General features: G+C 42.1%; 2 protein-coding genes across 2 annotated transcripts in view; one reads left to right on the top strand and one right to left on the bottom strand.

The window, feature by feature from the left end:
• Nucleotides 1-11,844, bottom strand: part of ADGRE3 (adhesion G protein-coupled receptor E3) — a 56,891-nt gene extending 45,047 nt beyond the window's left edge. The window contains exons 1-3 of the mRNA XM_070462897.1: nt 11,767-11,844; nt 2,756-2,806; nt 640-762 (exon numbers count right to left, since the gene is read on the bottom strand). Of these exons, the coding sequence (XP_070318998.1) occupies nt 640-762; nt 2,756-2,806; nt 11,767-11,815 (223 nt within the window). The 5' untranslated portion in view covers nt 11,816-11,844. The remainder of the gene's footprint in view (nt 1-639; nt 763-2,755; nt 2,807-11,766) is intronic.
• A 1,390-nt stretch (nt 11,845-13,234) lies between these two features.
• LOC139033555 (RING-box protein 2) lies at nt 13,235-14,224 on the top strand. The gene has a single exon (XM_070462895.1). The coding sequence runs from the start codon at nt 13,323-13,325 to the stop codon at nt 13,662-13,664; it is 342 nt and encodes a 113-aa protein (XP_070318996.1). The 5' UTR covers nt 13,235-13,322; the 3' UTR covers nt 13,665-14,224.
• Nucleotides 14,225-19,437: the final 5,213 nt, after the last annotated feature.

Raw genomic sequence — 19,437 nt, 5'->3', positions numbered from 1 at the left:
CTTATTCAATTCCTGTTCCACCCTCATGAGGTCAGCATTATTATCCCCACAATATGGAGGAGAAAAGTGAGACCTAGTTAAGTTCTGGAAGGGGGCTTCTCTGGTGGCTCAGCAGTAAAGAACCCGCCTGCAATGCAGGAGCTACAGGAGAGGCAGGTTTGATCCCTGGGTCGAGAATATCCCCTGGAGGAAGAAATGGCAACTCACTCCAGTATTCTTGCTGGAAAATCCCATGGACAGAGGAGCCTGGCAGGCTATAGTCCTTGGGGTCACAAAGAGTTGGACACATGCAAGTTCTGGAAAAGCCCACTTTTCTGACACCACGAAAGCATTTTCGTGGTGAAGGTTGAGTTGGCAGAGTTTTCAGCATTGCATATTATGTTTACTTCCTCACAGCCTTTATGCTGCCTTCCTTCCACATCCACCTCTGGGTGATTTGAAAATTACCCCTGGGATTCCCTGGTAGTTCAGTGACTAAGACTCTGAGCTCCCAATGCAGGAGGCCTGGGTTCGACCCCTAGTCAGGGAACTAAGAGTTTGCATTCTGCAACTAAAAGGTCCTGCCTGTTGCAACTAAGGCCCAGCACAGGCAAAAAAAAAAAAAAAAAAAGAAAAAAGAAAAGAAAATTAACCCCTTACCTTCACATCTCTCGAAGCGGAATCTGAAGTATTTCTTCCCAGATTCAGAATTGTATCCACTGTTGCAGGTACAGTGAGTAGCATTGACACAGAAAGCATTTTGGGGGCAATGGGTACAGGTCCCTGCAGGAAGAAGGGAGTTAGGTCAGATGTCATTCGAGTCAAATCTGATGCTGGGAAAGATTGAAGGCAGGAGGAGAAGGGGACAACAGAGGATGAGATGGTTGGATGGCATCACCAACTTGATGGACATGAGTTTGAGCAACCTCTGGGAGTTGGTGATGGACAGGGAGGCCTGGAGTGGTACAGTCCCTGGGGTCGCAAAAGAGTTAGACACGACTGAGTGACTGAACTACATTTGAGTCAAAAACTCTCCTGTTATTATTTGGTTTTGTCTTTGAGCCAGGGCCTCTCAAGCCTAAGGAAGTGGCACCCTTTTCCTTTTATGAAATGCTAGTACATTAAAGAATGAAAGACACCAAACCCAAGCTATGCACATGTGATCCTTGTGCATGATAAAGGCCTGGGGTTGGCATTAAACCAGTTAATTTTTAACACAAACATTTCGGTGCAATATAACTATGCTATTCTCAAAATCATTGCAGAATATAGAAAAGGGGATGAGTTGGTTAAGAGCCTGGACAATGGAATTGATTCTGGCTCCACCTCTTCCCACCTGTGTGTTTTTGCACAAGTGTCCTAACTGCTTTGTACCTCAATTTCCTCATCTGTAAAATGCATTATTGTGAGGGGTAAGTGGATTAATTTACATAAAATGCTTTGGGCAGTGCCTGGCACATAACCAATATCAGCTGTGATTACAAAAATTTGAATTTGTAGGGTACCACAGAAGGTATATTCTGATAAGGGTGCATGTTACCTTTGTAACCCTATGTATAACTTCATTTAGATGGAGATCACCAAGGATCTTATTTGTGGCCCATTGAAAATGAGTGGAGGGGGCTTTCCTAGTGGCTCAGTGGTAAAGAATCCACTTGCCAATGCGGGAGATATGGGTTCAATCCCTGGTCTGGGAAGATCCCATATGCTGAGGAGCGATTAAGCCCTGTGCCACAGCTACTGAGCCTGGGCCCTAAAGCCTGTGAGCCACAACTACTGAGGGACTTAGAGCCCATGCTCTGTAACAGGAGAAGCCACTGCAATGAGAAGCCCGCGCCCATACAACTAGACAGTAGTCCCCACTGGCTGTACCTAGAGAAAAGCGTGTGCAGTAACAAAGACCCAGCACAGACAAAAATAAACACAATAATTATTTTTAAAAAAGAAAAAGATCTTAAAAAAAGAAAATGAATGGGAATAATGGAGCTGAGGAAGTATCTCAAGCTTTAGGTCTAGTGGAGAAATCTGGGAGCTTGCCAGGGCTCATGGGGAGTGGAGGCTGGGAATACAATGGAGGACAACATGCAGAGCCCTTACTCAGAATGCATCCTCTGGCTTTTGGCTAGAAATGCAGAATCTCAGGCCGCACCCTAGACTTGGTGACTCAGAATCTAGTGAGTTGGCCTAGGGATTAAAATTAACCTGAAATGACCTTGCTCATTTTTACACTTCATGAGACTTGGTGTGTTTGATTCACTGTTCTACTTCTACCTTGGGCACATAAAACAGAAAAGATAACTGAGGACTTCCCAGGTGGTTTAGTGGTTAAGAATCCACTTGTCAACACAGGGTACATGGGTTTGATCCCTGGTCTGGGAAGATTCCACATGCTACAGAGCAACTAAGCCCATGCACTACAACTACTGAGCCTGTGCTAGAGCCCAGGAACCACATCTGCTGAAGCTCATGCTCTGCAATAAGAGAAGGCACTGCAATGAGAAGCCCACACATCACAACTAGAGAGCAGCTCCTGCTCACCACAACTTGAGAAAGTTCTCGGGCAGCAATGAAGACCCAGTGCAGCCAAAAAAAGATACCTAAATTTGATGAAATGTTGAATTAAAAAGAGTTACAGGAGTGAGGCTGCCCCAGTTCTGTTCCCAGAAGCAGCCTCCTTTCTCTATCCTGTTGGAAGATGTGAGTGGCCTCATGTGCATTGTTGGTCTACATACTCACTGGTCTCTGGCTATGGAAAAGTAAGGCTTCAAGTACTCACCTTTGGTTTGCTGAGCCACGACTCCTGAAAGGCTTAGCAGAAAGCAGAGTCCTGGAACAGTGAAACATAAGGGAGACACATGAAATGGTTGAAGAAAGAGTCCAGGATATTCCCCAAGGGCTGAGTATCAGTTATTGATTGACAAATAATGATAAATATTGCTTTAATAAACAACATTCCCATCATCAAAAAACTATGAACATTAAATGATGGAGAGGATGTGGAGAAAGGGAACACTTTTGCACTATAGGTGGGAATGTAAGTGGATATAGTCAGTATGGAGAACAGTAGGGAGATTTCTTAAAAAATTAGGAATAAATCTACTGTATGACCCAGAAATCCCACCCTAAGAAAAACCATAATTCAAAAAGACACATATACACCAATGTTCATTGTAGTACTGTTTACAAAAGCCAGGGCATGGAGGTAACCTAGATGTCCATCAACAAATGAATGGACAAAGAAGTCGTGGTACATATATACAATGGAATATTACTCATCCATAAAAAGGAATGAAATTGGGTCTTTTGTAATGATGTGGATGAACCTAGAGTCTGAGACACAGAGTGAAGTAAGACAAAAAGAGAAAAATATTGTATATTAACACATGTATATGGAATCTTAAAAGATGGTACTGATGAACCTTTTTGCAGGGCAGGAATAGAGGTGCTGACATACAGAACAGACTTGTGGACACAGCAGTGGAAAGAGAAGGCAGGATAAACTCAGAAAGTAGCATTGATATATATACACTACCATGTGTAAAATAGATAGCTTGCGGGAAGATGCTGTGTAGCATAGGGAGCTCAGCTGGTGCTCTGTGATGACCTAGAGGGGTCAAATGCAGGAAGTGACAGGGAGGCTCAAGAGCAAAGGGATATATGTATACATATAGCTGATTCAGGACTTCCCCAATGGCTTAGTGGTAAAGAATCTGCCTGCAATGCAGGAGCCATGGGTTCCATTGCTGGGTCAGGAAGATCCCCTGGAGGAGGGCATTGCAATCCCCTCCAGTATTCTTGCCTGGAGATCTCATGGACATAGGAATCTGGCGGGCTACAGTCCATAGGGTCGCAGAGTCGGACATGCCTGAAGCAACTTAGCATGCTTGCATAGCTGATTCACATTATTGCATGGCAGAAACTAACACAATATTGTAAAGCAACTGTCCTCCAATTAAAAAAATAACCTATGGTAAACCATAATGGCAAAGAATATTAAGCAAATATTAAGCAAAGAATGTAAAAAGCAACATTTATTCCATTATCTCTCATACTTTCTGTCATTTGGGAATCTGGAAAAGACTCAGCTGAGCGTTTGTGGCTTGAGGTTTCTTAGGCAGTTACTGCTAGACTGTGAATGGGCTGAAGTGGCTGGGAACTGGCAGAGCATTGCTGTCCCTTCATGTAACGTCAGGGCCTGGGATAGTTGGGCTTCCTCCCATCATAGCAGTGTTGGTCGGGCAGCTCCCATGGTGCTTCAGAGCTCTAAGCATGAGTTTTCAGGTCAACCAGGCTATATCTTCTCTCAAGATCCAGTCCAGAAAGTCATGCAGCTCCATTCCACCATATTCTCTTGGTTACAAGGAAGCCATATGTCCACCCAGATTCAAGTGGACCAGAAACAGAGTCTTCCTCTTGATGGAGGATTGGCAAGATTCCAGAAACATATCTTGGAAGGGAAGTGTTGTTTCTGCCTGTTTGGAAAATAAAGGCTGCCTCTATGTGAAGTCTGCTTCTACTGTGGCTGCTAAAGTGTAGTTTTTTCTTCCCCAAACCTTTCCAACATCTGGTGGTGTCATCAGCCATGTTCCTGCTTCTGCAAACACCTGAAGGTACTGGATAGATAGGTGGGTATTTTCTTCCTTTCTTAATAAATCTTACACCATTCTCATTGTTAGTTCTCTCCTTATCTCCTTTTCATTCTCTTATCATATACTAATGTCTAGAATAATTTTCTGTTGGCAAGTACAATATATTTAACAACTGGTATGACTGGAAAGGTAAGCTTTCATTCCAATACCAAATAAAGGCAATGCCAAAGAATGTTCAAACTACTGTTCTATTGCTCTCATTTCATATGCTAGCAAAGCAATACTCAAAATCCTTCAAGCTAGGCTTCAGCAGTATGTGAACCAAGAACTTCCAGATGTTCAAGCTGGATAGAGAAAAGGTAGAGGTACCAGAGATCAAATTGTCAGCATTTGTTAGATCATAGGAAAAGCAAGGGAATTCCAGAAAAGCATCTACTTCTGCTTCATTGACTATGAAAAACCCTGGACTATGTGGATCACAAAGAACTGTGGAAAATTCCTAAAGAGATGGGAATACCTGACCACCTTACCTGTCTCCTGAGAAACCTGTGTGCAGGTCAAGAAGCAACAGTTAGAAATGGACATGGAAAAACTTACTGGTTCAAAACTGGGAAGGGAATACATCAAGGCTTTATATTGTCACCCTGCTTATTTAACTCATATGCAGAGTACATCATGCAAAATGTCAGGCTGGATGAATCACAAGTTGGAATCAAGATTTCCAGGAGAAATTTCAACAATCTCAGATATGCAGATGATACCACTCTAATGGCAGAAATTAAAGAAGAACTAAAAATCCTCCTGATGAAGGTAAAAGAAGAGAGCGAAAAAACTGGCTTAAAACTCAACATTCAAAAAACTAAGATCATGGCACCCAGTCCCATCATTTCATGGCAGATAGAAGGGGGAAAAGTGGAAACAGTGACAGATTTTATTTTCTTAGTCTCCAAAATCACTGTGGACAGTGACTGCAGCCATGAAATTAAATGATGCTTGCTCCTTGGAAGAAAAGTTGTGGCAAACCTAGACAGCATATTAAAAAGCAGAGACATCACTTTGCTGACAAAGGTCCATCTAGTCAAAGCTATGATTTTCCCCATGGTCATATATAGATGTGAGAATTGGGCCATAAAGAAGGCTGAGCACTGAAGAATTGGTGCTTTTGAATTGTGGTGTTGGAGAAGAGTCTTGAGAGTCCCTTGAACTGCAAGGAGATCAAACCAGTCAGTCCTAAAAGAAATCAACCCTGAATTGGAAGGACCAATGCTCAAGCTGAAGCTCTCATAGTTTGGCTACCTGATGGGAAGAGGTAACTCATTGGAAAAGACCCTGATGTTGGGAAAGATTGAGGGCAGGAGGAGAAGGGGATGACAGAGGATGAGATGGCTGGATGTTATCACTGGCACAATGGACATGAGTTTGAGCAAACTCTGGGAGATAGTGATGGACAGGGAAGCCTGATGTGCTGCAGTCCATGGGATCGCAAAGACTTAGTGACTAAACAAAAACAACAATGGTTCAGAAACCAACCAAGTAGAATGGACATTGGAGACTCTCTCTGAGACAGCAAGTGTCAGTCTTTCAGCTGCTGAACTATGAGGCATTTGATGGGTTCCCAGGGCATGTTCTGGGCTGATAAGAGGGTCCTGGGAGTTGGTCTGGGGACATGATTATTTATAAATGATGTGGAGACATTTCAATATGAACAACCAGTGTGGCTCTTCTAGTGTACACTTGTTGAAATTCAAGTCCCAGGACTTCCCTGGTGGTCTAATAGTTAAGACTTCACCTTCCGATGCAGGAGGTGTAGGTTTGATCCGTGGTTGTGGAGCTAGGATCCCATACACCTTGTGACCAAGAAAACAAAAAAATAAACCAGCAGCAATATAGTAACAAATTCAATAAAGACTTTAAAAATGGTTCACTTAAAAAATATTAAATAATAATAATAAAAAAATTCAGGCCCAGTGACTAGTAACTTGATTGGCAACTTTGGTTATCCCCTAAGAAAGTGGGCCCTGCAGATTAATGGATAAAAGACATGGTACATATATAAATATACACAGAGACACACACAGACATACAGACACACACACACATATATACATATGCATGATATGCACACACTGAAATGTTATTCAACTTTAAAAATAAGGCAATCCTGCCATTTGCAGCAACATAGATGAACCTAGAGGATATCATGCTAAAGGAAATTAAGCCAAATACATAGTGTGTGATTTCACTTATATGAAGTATCTGAAGTAGTCAAATTCACAGAAGCAGAGAATATAAAGGTGGTTATCAGGGAATTGTTTTTCTACAGGTATACTGCTTTTGCTGTACAAGATAAATATGTTCTAGAGATACAGTGTAAAACATAACATTCCCAGGTTTGTATACTTTAAAATTCGGTGTTGTACACTGAATAACATATTTAAAATATGCTAAAAAGATAGACCTCATGTTAATCATTCTTAAAAAAAAGAAGGAAGAAAAGAAAAACGTTTCCACCAAAGAACATAATGAACGTTTTAGGACTTCCCTGGTGGTTCGGTGGTTAAGAATCCGCCTGCCAATGCTGGGGACACAGGGTTCGATCCCTGGTCTGGGAAGATCCCACATGCTGCGGAGCGACAAAGCCCATACACAACTAGGAACTCATGCTCTGGAGCCTGTGAGCCGCAGCTACTGAAGCCCGTGTGCCTAGAGCCTGTGCACTGTGACTAGAGAGGAGCTCCCATTCACCACAACTAGAACAATAACAACAGCAACACTAACATCACATCTGCCCCAGTGGCGACTACAGCTTGCAGAGGCAGCTAGTCAAACACATGGCTGGACAGTATTTCCTGGTTCCTAAAATGCAGGCAGTCTGGGCACCATCAACTTTCCTCAAGGCTAGTCTTCAAAGGTCTCCTTTCAGCCCAGCCAGCAATCCTGTGCTCAATAATATGCACACGAGACTTAACCTAGAGTTCTCAAAGAGTCATTAGCATGTCAGAATCCCAGAATTCTAGGAAACTTTAGAAATCTTCAGCTGACTCTTTCTGTTCATGAAGAAACAGGTCCCCTAGGGGTCAAGTGCTTCTGACACCAGTTGTGCAAATTTGAGCAAGTTGTTTAACTTCTTTAAGATTCTATATATGGAACAGGGTGACAGTGTTGCCTATCTCCTGGGTTTGGGGTGATGAAATAAGTGTGTAAAGCACAATGTTTGGCTGAAATCACTCCATAAAGGCTAGCTTCCTCTATTATCATTTTATTTGCAATAGATTTCTATTTCTTAACTTATTATTTTATATAGGAGCACAGTTGATTAACAACATTGTGACAGTTTCAGGTGGACAGGAAAGGGACTCAGCCAAACATATACATGTATACATTCTTTCCCAAACTCCCCTCCCATCCCCGCTGCCACATACCACTGAACAGAGTTCCCTGAGCTATACAGTAGGACCCTGTTGGTTGTCTATTTTAAACATAACAGTGTGTACATGTCCATTCCAAACTCCCTAACTATCCAATTCCCCCCATCCTTCCCCCTGGTAACCATAAGTGTAGAATTCTATTTTAATTCTTCACTTGCTGCTCATTCTATTTCCCTGCCTGTTCCATCTAGGGATGAGGACAGAGAGTTCATGGATAACTGACATTCACAAATGATCCATCTCAGGAGTTTCCAGAACTCTGCCTGCAGTTGCCCCAAAGCAGGAAACACCTTGTTTGAACTTCTCTCATTACCATAATTTAAAAACTTTTCTAGGCATAATTGATGGGCTTACCAAGGTGGTGCTAGTGGTAAAGGATCCTTCTGAAATGCAAGAGCCTTAGGAGACTCGCGTTTGATACGTGGATCGGGATGAGCCCCTGGAGGAGGAAATGGCAACCCACTCTAGTATTCTTGTCTGAAGAATGCCAAGAACAGAGGAGACTCACGGGCTACAGTCCATGGGGTCGCCAAGAGTCGGACATGACTGAAACAACTTAGGAAACATGCATGCAGGCATAATTGATATATAAAAAATTGCACACTCTTTCACTTAAATTTGACTCCACAAATATATACCAGATACCTCTTACATGGAGATGTTGCAGAAGGGGCTGCAAGGATAAGGGGACCTGGCATTTTCATTCAAGTAGCTTATATTAATATTATACTATTTTGATAGACTTTATGGTCTGTTACCTGCCTCTGCAACTAAATAACTGTGATATTTTGTGCAACCTCTCTGTGGTGCCATTTTGTATCTGTAATATGGAGGTACTGTGTGATAATGAATATAGAACAATCTTAGCCTGATGCCAGCCTAAAGTAGGTGCTCAAATATATGTTAGTTTGGGCTGATATTGCAGCTATTGATATTGTTATTTGATCTGGAGCCAGAGAATGGAAGGGATTTCAAAGTTGGGGAAACTTCTGCAGAGGTGAAATCAAGGAGTCTTGAGATACCTCTAGAGAGAAACAGTAGAAAAAAAGAAAAAAAAAAAAAACCAACCAAAAGCATATTAACAAAAATCTGGAGTGAGGTGGCTTGGGTTCAAATCCTAGTTCTGCCACTTACAGGCTCTGTGACCTTGGACGATTACCATAATCTCTCTGTGCTCCAGCTTTCTTATCCACAAGATGGAAATAATATTAGTCTTCACCTAATGAGCCCATTAGTGGGGTTAATGGTTTAGTATACAAGGTGCATAGTGAGTACTTGAAAATGTTGGTTATCGTTGCTAATACTCAGGAAAAGGGAAAAAGAGGAGGGAAAAATAATACCAGAAGAGGCAGAGGAAGAGTGGGGCAGGGCTGGGTCACAGAAATTATCAGGGAGGTGGTGGTGGTTGTTGTTTAGTTGCTAAGTCATGTCTGACTCTTTTGCAACCCCATGGACTATAGCCTGCCAGGCTCCTCTGTCCATGGGATTTCCCAGACAAGAATACTGGAGTGGGTTGTCATTTCCTGCTCCAGGGGATCTTCCTGACCCAGGGATTGAACTTGGGTCTCCTGCATTGGCAGGAGGATTCTTTCCAATGAACCACCTGGAATGCCCTATCAAGAGGCTATTGTTGTTCAGTTGCTCAGTTGTGTCCGACACTTTGCGACCCCATGGACTGCAGCATGCCAGGCTTCCTTGTCCTTCATCATCTTCCAGAGTTCTCCAAAAGCAGGAAGTCAAGAGATACCTAGAGTAACAGGCAAGCTTGAGCTTGGAGTACAAAATAAAGCAGGGCAAAGGCTAGTAGAGTTTTGCCAAGAGAATGCACTGGCATAGCAAACACCATTTTCCAACAACACAACAGACAACTCTACACATGAACACCACCAGATGCTCAGTACCGAAATCAGATTGATTATGTTCTTTGCAGCTGAACATGGAGAAGCACTACACAGTCAGCAAAAAAAAAAGACTGAGAGCTGACTGTAGCTCAGATCATGAACTTCTTGTTGCCAAATTGAGACTTAAATTGAAGAAAGTAGGGAAAACCACCAAGCCTTTCAGATATGACCTAAATCAAATCCCTTATGATTATACAGTGCAAGTGACAAATAGATTCAAGGGATTAGATCTGATAGAGTGCCTGATGAACTGTGGATGGAGGTTCATGACATTGTATGGTGGGTGGTGAACAAAACCATCCCCAAGAAAAAGATGCAAAAGGGCAAAATGGGTGTCTGAGGAGGCATTACAAATAGCTGAGAAAAGAAGAGAAGCAAAAGGCAAAGGAGAAAAGGAAAGATATATCCATTTGAATGCAGGGTTCCAAAGAATAGCAGGGAGAAATAAGAAAGCCTTCCTCAGTGATCAGTGCAAAGAAATAGAGGAAAACAATAGAATGGGAAAGACTAGAGATCTCTTCAAGAAAATTAGAGATACCAAGGGAACATTTCATGCAAAGATGGGCACAATAAAGGACAGAAAACGTAGGGACCTAACAGAAGCAGAAGATAATAAGAAGAGGTGGCAAGAATACACAGAAGAACTATACACAAAAAATTCTAAATGACCAGGATAGCCACAATGGTATGATCACTCACCTAGAGCCAGACATCCTAGAGTGTGAAGTCAAGTGGACCTTAGAATGCATCACTAGGAACAAAGCTAGTGGAGGTGATGGAATTCCAGTTGAGCTATCTCAAATCCTAAAAGATGATGCTGTTAAAGTGCTGCACTCAACATGCCAGCAAATTTGGAAAACTCAACAGTGGCCACAGAACTGGATAAGGTCAGTTTTCTTTCAATCCCAAAGAATGTTCAAACTATTGCACAATTGCACTCATTTCACATGATAGTAAGGTCATGTTCAAAATCCTTCAAACTAGATTTCAATAGTATGGGAACAGAGAACTTCCAGATGAACAAGGTGGATTTAGAAAAAGCAGAGGAATCAAGGATCAAATTGCCAACATTCACTGGATCATAGAGAAAGCAAGAGAATTCCAGAAAAGCATCTACTTCTGCTTCATTGACTATAATAAAGCCTTTGACTGTGTGGATCACAACAAACTGTGGAAAATTCTTCAAGAGATGGGAATATCAGACTACCTGACCTGCCTCCTGAGAAGCCTCTATGTAGGTCAAGAAGCAACAGTTAGAACTGGACATGGAACAAGGGACTGGTTCCAAATTGGGAAAGCAGTACGTCAAGTCTGTATATTGTCACCCTGTTTATTTAGCTTATCAAGGAGGAGAGGAAATCAGTTAGAAAATAAGACCCGTGAAGAGGAAGATGAGCAATTCATTGGATTGGACCATAAGGAAAATTGTAGGGATATTTGAGAGTACAGTTTGAATAGTGTGGTGAAGAAGAAAACCGTAATCTAAGGGGGAAAGAAGAGTGTTCAAGCATGTATATTATCTATAGTGAAACAGATCACCAGCCCAGGTGGGATGCATGAGACAAGTGCTCGGGCATGGTGCACTGGGAAGACCCAGAGGAATCGGGTGGAGAAGGAGGTGGAAGGGGGGATCGGGATGGGGAATACATGTAACTCCATGGCTGATTCATGTCAATGTATGACAAAACCCACTGCAATGTTATGAAGTAATTAGCCCCCAACTAATAAAAATAAATGAAAAAAAAAAAAAGAGTGTTCAAAGAAAGAGAACAGGAGATAAAGGAGATGGAAAAGACAACTAATTATTCAGTTAAGTAGCCCCTGATATGGGGCAGGTTAAGGTACAGTCATTGTCAAGGTTGCACATACCTGGAAGAAGCGGTAACCCGCGCATTCTTGTGCAGGTAACCCTCACCATGGCTCTCAAGGCTCACTATTGGGCTTTTGACACTTTTCCTATTTCAAGGAAGTTTCACGAGTCTTGACACATATCTTATGTCAGCTGACTTAGAAAACCACTATCAGAAAAGTGAACTTCTGTCTTTCACCATCAGACTCATGGTTCTGCTTTTCATCTGTTTATTTTATATACCTTTTCTTCACCTTTATATACATTTTCATATGCTCACTGTGTAGTAGATTTTCCTAGCTATTATTAATTGTCTTTGGGATTACAGAATCAACTGACCCTAGGAAAGGAATGCCCTTTAGTTACAGAGCATCACCTGAGGAGCAGGAAGTGACTTTGGTGTCAAAATAAACTTTAAATAACCCTGTGGTTTTAAGCTGGATAAACCAGAATTTAGAGTGTCTCTGTTGTTACCTAAAGTTTCTGAAAGAGTCATTTTTTCCCTAGCTTAATGCAGCTAAAGTGTATTTCTTTCTAAAAAAATTTAAGTTGGAGGATAATTGCTTTACAATGCTCTCTTGGTTTCTGCTGTATAAGAATGTGAATCAGTCATACGTATACATATATCTCCTCCCTCTTGAACTTCCCAGCCCCCCATCCCACCCCTCTAGGTCATCACAAAGCATCCCACTGGCTATCTGTTTCACATATGGTAGTATGTATGTTTGCATGCTACTCTCTCAGTTTGTCCCACCTTCTTCCCCCATTGTGTCCACAACTCTGTTCTCTCTCTGTATCTTTATTCCTGCCCTGCAAATAGGTTCATCAGTACCATTTTTCTAGATTTCATATATATATATATATATGTATATGCATTCTTGTACCATATTTGTTGTTCTATTTCTGACTTACTTCGTTCTGTGTAATAGGCTCTAGGTTCATCTACTGACTCAGATTTGTTCCTTTTATGGTTGAGTAATATTTCATTGTATATATGTATCACAAATTCTTTGTCCATTCATCTGTTGATGGACAACTAGCTTGCCTCCAGGTCCTGGCTGTTATAAGTAGTGCTGTGATGAACATTAGGGTACATGTGTCTTTTTGAATTATGGTTAACTCAGGGTATATGCCCAATAGTGGGATTCCTGGGTCATATGGTATTTTTATTCCTAGATTTTTAAGGAATCTCCGTACTGTTCTTGATTGTGGCTGTATCAATATACCATCCCACCAATAGTGTGAGAGGGTTCTCTTTTTTTCTACATCCTCTCCAGCACTTATTGTTTGCAGATTTTTCCATATATTTACTTTTTATTGAATTTGTTAATGACAGGGAGTATTTGCACTGCCAAACCATGCCTAAAAATTCAAAGAAATAGTACAATGGACAGCCTCATCCACCCATCATACAGCACATTGAAACTTGATTCTTACGCATTTTGATAATTCTACAGTCTTTAAAAAAGTTATAACAAGGGGCGGCGCTGTGGCCCGTCGGGCGGCCCCACGGAGCCGCCATAGCCGCCCGCCTCCCACGACCCAACGTCTCCGCCGCCGGCTCCGCGCCGCCGCTATGGCCGACGTGGAAGACGGTGAGGAACCCTGCGCCCTGTCGTCTCACTCGGGGAGCTCAGGATCCAAGTCGGGCGGCGACAAAATGTTCTCTCTCAAGAAGTGGAACGCTGTGGCCATGTGGAGCTGGGACGTGGAGTGCGATACGTGCGCCATCTGCAGGGTCCAGGTGATGGATGCCTGTCTTAGATGTCAAGCTGAAAACAAACAAGAGGATTGTGTTGTTGTCTGGGGAGAATGTAATCATTCCTTCCACAACTGCTGCATGTCCTTGTGGGTGAAACAGAACAATCGCTGCCCTCTCTGCCAGCAGGACTGGGTGGTCCAGAGAATCGGGAAGTGAGAGCAAACGAAGGTGTTCTTCATGCAGTCAGTTGTTCGGAGCCTTGGTATATCTTGTTATCAATTGCTCTACAGAGGCTAGAACTCTCCAGGGGACTAATTCTTCGAATAGGAGATGGATCTGTGGTCTTTTGGGACTCATCAAAGGCATGGTTTAGCCTTTTTCAGTTTTATTTTCAGAAATTCTCTACAATTAAGATAATTTATTAAGGATGGTCTTTCCTACCTCTGGTATGTGTCTCACACACTGCTTAGAAGTGCTATAAAGGAGAGGACTATACATTAAACAACCTTCATAATTTACTTACCGATATCCAAGGAGTTATTGAAGCGGTTCCGTTCAGAAGAGAATTTGCATGCTTATGGTTGATCAGTTTTTTTAAAAAGACAATGTTATAGTAACAAATAAAGTACAGTTTAAAACCCAGTTCTTATCCTTAATGTGTTCCTAATATTTATTTTGGCAGGGGGGAGGATAATTAATTAAATTTTTATTTGATATAATTTTAAGTTTGGACCAGCGAATAGGGTAAATAAAATTTAACCTTTGGTTGTATGGGATTTCAGGTGTCTTTATAATCCTCTCTCTGACTCATCAAGAAAACCTAGATCTGCACTCACCTAGTGAGTGATAAAGGACAGAAGTTTTTTCAGCTTCTGGTTGTATTGTGTTATAATTTAACTGTGTTTTAGGTGGAATGTTAACAAGGGGAAAATGTTTACCATTGTCACATTGGGTCACAAAGTTAATTTTACCACATGATGTTTTAATAAATGGTTTATTATGTTTAAAAAAAAAAAAAAAAAAAAAAAAAAAAAAGTTATAACAAGGGTGGGAATTTTTAAATCTCCTGCAGGTCTTCAGATTTTTATGCCATTAAATAACATATTCATCTCAGTTCCTTAATGAAATAATCCCTGACAAAATTTTGCTGGAAAAAAAAATGCACTTTTCAGGGGAAATATGTGGCTCAAGGTCCAAGAGATTATTTGTTAAAAGATTTCTGGTTCCCAAATGAAGTCTTTAGATTAACCAAGAGTCCTGTGTTTCTCAATCATCCAACCTCTCCTTGGCTTGACGGGCTCTACTCACCCAAGCACATCACAATGTAGACATCTGCCTGCCACCTCAGATAACCCCAACATTGTTGCCCAGATACAGTTTGTAGGTCCCATCAGGTGATTCCGTAAGCCTCCCAGGAGTAGGATTCCTGCATTGACACTTTCATCAAGACTCAACTCCTAGAGAGAAATACTCCCACATCAGGACAGTTTTACTCACCCATCTGCTTCATGCTTGCCAGGAGCCAGTTGGCAAATCCTACATTTGGCAAAGGGATTTTATTACAGAGAAACCCAGACTCTGCATCAAGTGGTCACATGCCACTTTGAAATATTTCTACTGAACTGAAGATAAAAAACTAGGAAATTACCAGACTATACAAAACTAGGAAATTACCAGATGGAAAGACTTTTCAGCAATCCTGGGCAGCGTCCTGGTGTCCCTTTTCAGGACTAAAAATTACTGGATAATTGAAGCTGTAATTATTAAAGACAGAAGTGCTACATCACCCGTCTTTCACCCCTGAGTCTCCAAATGAACTATGTAAAGACACCCCAGAAGGTTGATAACAAAGTTAGGCTGGGACAACCACTGCATCTACAGAGTACCTAATACCTTAAATGTTTGGGTGTAAATGCATCCGGAATTCTTGTTAAAGATCACTCAAGATCTGTGAAACTTTAGTGTGTCTTTTTTTTTTTTTTTGCCAGTAAACAACTTAGTCTTTTATTTGCCCAAGGCCAGCTGTTGCAGGCACTGAGGCCCCAAGACTTCCAGAAGGGATGGGGGGGGGGGAGTCACCCTGCCTCCCAGGTGCTGCCTGCCCCATCCTGCTTCCTGCAGGAGATAGGAGAGTAGATAAAGTGTGCCCTTGCACCATCAAGTATCTCAATTTTGTATGTGTGTCAGTCACTCAGTGGTATCCGACTCTTTCGACCCCATGGACTGTAGCCCACCAGGCTCCTCTGTCCAAGGGATTCTCCAGGCAAGAATACTGGAGAGGGCTGCCATTTCCTTCTCCAGGGGATCTTCCCAACCCAGGGATCGAACCCACATTTCCTGCATTGCAGGTGGATTCTTTACTGTCTGAGCACCAGGGAAGTCCCCTCAGTTTTCAGATATAAAAAGTCCACTGTCGTTGGGGAGGAAACTGAGGCACATAGACCACCCCCCCAGGCCTCTATTTGCCAGTCCAAGGCCTAGCGTACACCCTCCCGCTCTCCACCCCCAGCGGAATGAGCTGCACACAAGGCAGCCTTTTGCCTTGGGGGTGGGGAGGGTCTCAGGAGCCCATCTGGTGGCCTGTGTGGGGGGAGGCTGACCAGGGTCAAGGGCTGTGGGTGGGGGAGCAGGAGGAGGGGTGTGGTTGGAGGAGCAGCTGCTGTGTGTGTGTGTTGGGGGGGGGGTGGTCGGTGCTGAATAGGGGACCCCAGCTGGGGTTCCATAATGATATCAATGGGGGACAGGCAGAGCCCTCTGCTGTCCAGATGGGGAAACTGAGGCGGAGGCTCCTCCCTGCTTTGAGAGGGGAGGGGCCTGCCGTCAGCTAGTGAGGTTCATTCCTCTTCCCCAGGAAGGCACCGCAGCCCAGGAGTGGCAGTGCCTCGTCAGCAGTCACTCAGGGAGACACAAGGAGGGACAGCAGCTGGTCACCTGGCCGCACAGAGTGGCACCGGCCACGCGGAGGGGCACCCTCCCCCATCTCAGCTGCTGGGAGGAGGAGTGCCGGCTCGGGCACCTGCCTTCCCCTGCTCACGTGCCCGAGAAAGGCTCATTTTTAGCACCTGGCCTCTTTTCCCTGCCTGGAGGGAGCTCAAGGGACAAAGTAGGGAAGAAAGCAGCCAAGGGGGACAGGAAGATCTGGAAGTAGGGCCCCAGGGGACTGTCTGATTCTTCTGCTCTCCCCACCCCAAGGGGGTAGTGTGTCTTAAGTTGAGGTTCTACTCTCACTGCTTTGAATTTGAACACAGGTCAGTGACTCCTTTGGCCTGAGCAGAAGCTATACAAACTCTTTCCACCAGTTTACTATGCAGTTTTGACCTGATTAGGGGAGGCTTTAGCAGCACCTGAACTAGAGCCCCCTTCATTTACTGTCCTTTACGTTAAAGCCATTTGGTTTCTCTCTAGGGATCTGCAAATTCATGAGGCATTCGTAATTCCAACGTGTACTTCAGGTTATTTAGCCAAGCAATATGCTCTGTCAAAGAACTATTCTAAGTGATAGCCAAAAAAAAAAAAAAACCCAATAACAACCAAAAAAACCACTTTAATATAGAACACAGAAAAAGCACTACCCAAATAAAAAATTACTAAAAGAAATAAGATTATTCCTTGCTACCCGTTTTGCCACTTGGTGACCCAAGTTTGGTTGAATTCAATTTGTGGTTATCTCAGGGTACAACTCAAGTTTAAATTATAAATCAGAACCCTCCACAGATTATCCAAACACATCAGTTCTTTTGAGAGTGGAATGTTCCAGGAAGTCTAATCCAGCCACAACCTACTACAGAGAATTCCTTATGGATGGGGCACAGGACCGGTTAATTAAGGTCACTTAAATCTTCATCTTTTATAGCAGATCAGAACCCAGATGGCCTACTTTCTGCAAGATTTCTGATAGGAATCCAGTAGAGCTGATTTCTAGTTTCACATTGTCACTTAATATCTGCAATCTTTTTATCTAGAAGTTGTGATCCACATGAAACCCACAACGAGTGCAGCAACTCTTACGAAGTCTCAGTATTTCCTGCTTTCTACTTGCTTGGCAGTGGGCTGCAGGGATGGGAACGCTGATTCACTGTAGATTTCTGGTGGTCACTGTGCTGCTTTCCTTGCTGTGGTCAACCTGGCCCAGGAGGCCTAGACATACCACTAGTCATTGTCGGTTCCGTTTGCAAATTTTTTGATGGTGGCTCTTCTCACTGATGTGTCATGTTACTTCATTGTAGTTTTAATTTGCATTTCTCTAACAATTAGTGATGTTTAGCATCTTCTCTTATGTTTATTAGCCACCTGTATGTTTTCTTTGGAGAAATGTCTGTTTAGGTGTTTTGCCCATTTTTTGATTGGGTTGTTTGTTTTTCTGATATTAAGCTGCATGAACTACTTGTATATTTTGGAGATGAATCCTTTGTCATTTACTTAATTTGCAGTTATTTTCTTCCAGTCTGAGGGCTGTCTTTTCATCTTCTTATAGTTCCCTTTTGCAGTGTGAAAGCTTTTAAGCTTAATTAGGTCCCATTTGTCTATTTTTGTTTTTACTTCCATTAAAACGAACAACCCAGGAAGTAGGTCAAAGAGGATCTTGCTGTGATTTATGTTCAAGAATGTTCTACCTATGTTTTCCTCTAAGAATTTTATAGTTTCTGGTCTTATATTTAGGTCTTCAATCCATTTGAACTTATCTTTATACATGATGTTAAGAAGTGTTCTAATTTCATTCTTTTACATGTAGCTGTCCAGATTTCCCAGCACCACTTATTGAAGAAGCTGTCTTTTCTCCATTGTATATTCTTTTCTCCTTTGTCAAAGATAAGGTACCCAAAGGTGTGTGGGTTTATCTCTGTGCTTTCTATCTTGCTCTGTTGATCTATATTTCTATTTTTGTGCCAGTACTGCACTGTCTTGATTACTGTAGCTTTGCAGTATAGTCTTAAGAAGGTTGATTCTTCCAGCTACATTCTTCTTTCTCAAGATTACTTTAGCTATTTTGGCATCTTTTGGGTTTCAATACAAATTGTAAAATTTTTTGTTCTAGTTCTGTGAAAAATGTCTTTGGTAATTTTATAGAAATTGCATTGAATCTGTAGATTGGGTAGGATAGTCATTTTCATAATACTGATTTGGAAGAGTCATTTTTTATTTTTTAATTATTTAAAAAACCTTTGTACTGGAGTATAGCTGATTAACAATGTTGTGATACTTTCATGCAGACAGCAAATGGACTCAGCAATTCATATACATGTATCCATTTTCCCCCAGACTCCCCTCCCACCCAGGCTGCTGCATAACGCTGAACAGATGAACAGAGTAGAACAATATTTTTAAATGATGAAAGAAGAGACTATCAACTCAGAATTTTATATCTGGTGAAAATATCATTGAGGAATGAAGGTTAAACAAAGATGTATCCTTATAAAGAAAAACTAAGAAAATTAATTGATTACAGAGACCCACGAAAAAAAATTAAAGAAGGAAGTTTCTTAGACAGAAGTGAAATTGTGCCAGAGGGAAATCTGGTGGAAGAGTCTTTTTTTTTTTTTTTTGTTACAAATCTGGGGATTCCCCTTCTCCCTCAGAAGACAGCACTCATCAGATCTGGCTGGAGTCTCAAAGTATAGTAGAAGGTGATGAATTATTTGGTCTTTTGGGGCTGTCTAGACTAGTGTAGGATTTGGGAATCATTCCCTCTCTCAGCAAATGTTTATTAAGATGAAAATTTTAATTCTTATTTTGTATTTGTTTGTCTGTGCTGGGTCTTGGATCCTTAGTTGGGGTGTGGAGAATCTAGTTCTCTGATGAAGCATTGAACCCTGGCTCCCTGGAGGGGGAGAGTGGAGTCTTAGCCACTGGACCACCAAGAAAATGCCTAAGATGAATATATTGAATGACAGAATCTGTGCTACTTTCTAGGGATATAGCAGTGAGCAAAATTCGCACAATATTTTCTATATAGAACTATAGAGAAAGGATACACTTGAGGAAAAGCAGA

This window comes from Odocoileus virginianus, chromosome 3 (genome assembly GCF_023699985.2).
Source record: "Odocoileus virginianus isolate 20LAN1187 ecotype Illinois chromosome 3, Ovbor_1.2, whole genome shotgun sequence".
Classification (NCBI taxonomy): domain Eukaryota; kingdom Metazoa; phylum Chordata; class Mammalia; order Artiodactyla; family Cervidae; genus Odocoileus; species Odocoileus virginianus.
Note: the sequence above shows the minus strand (reverse complement) of the source record. Positions and strands in the feature narration are given on the sequence as shown.

What these genes read in the sequence shown, in the direction of transcription:
- LOC139033555 (XM_070462895.1), top strand. Translation starts at nt 13,323, where the DNA reads ATGGCCGACGTGGAAGACGGTGAGGAACCCTGCGCCCTGTCGTCTCAC.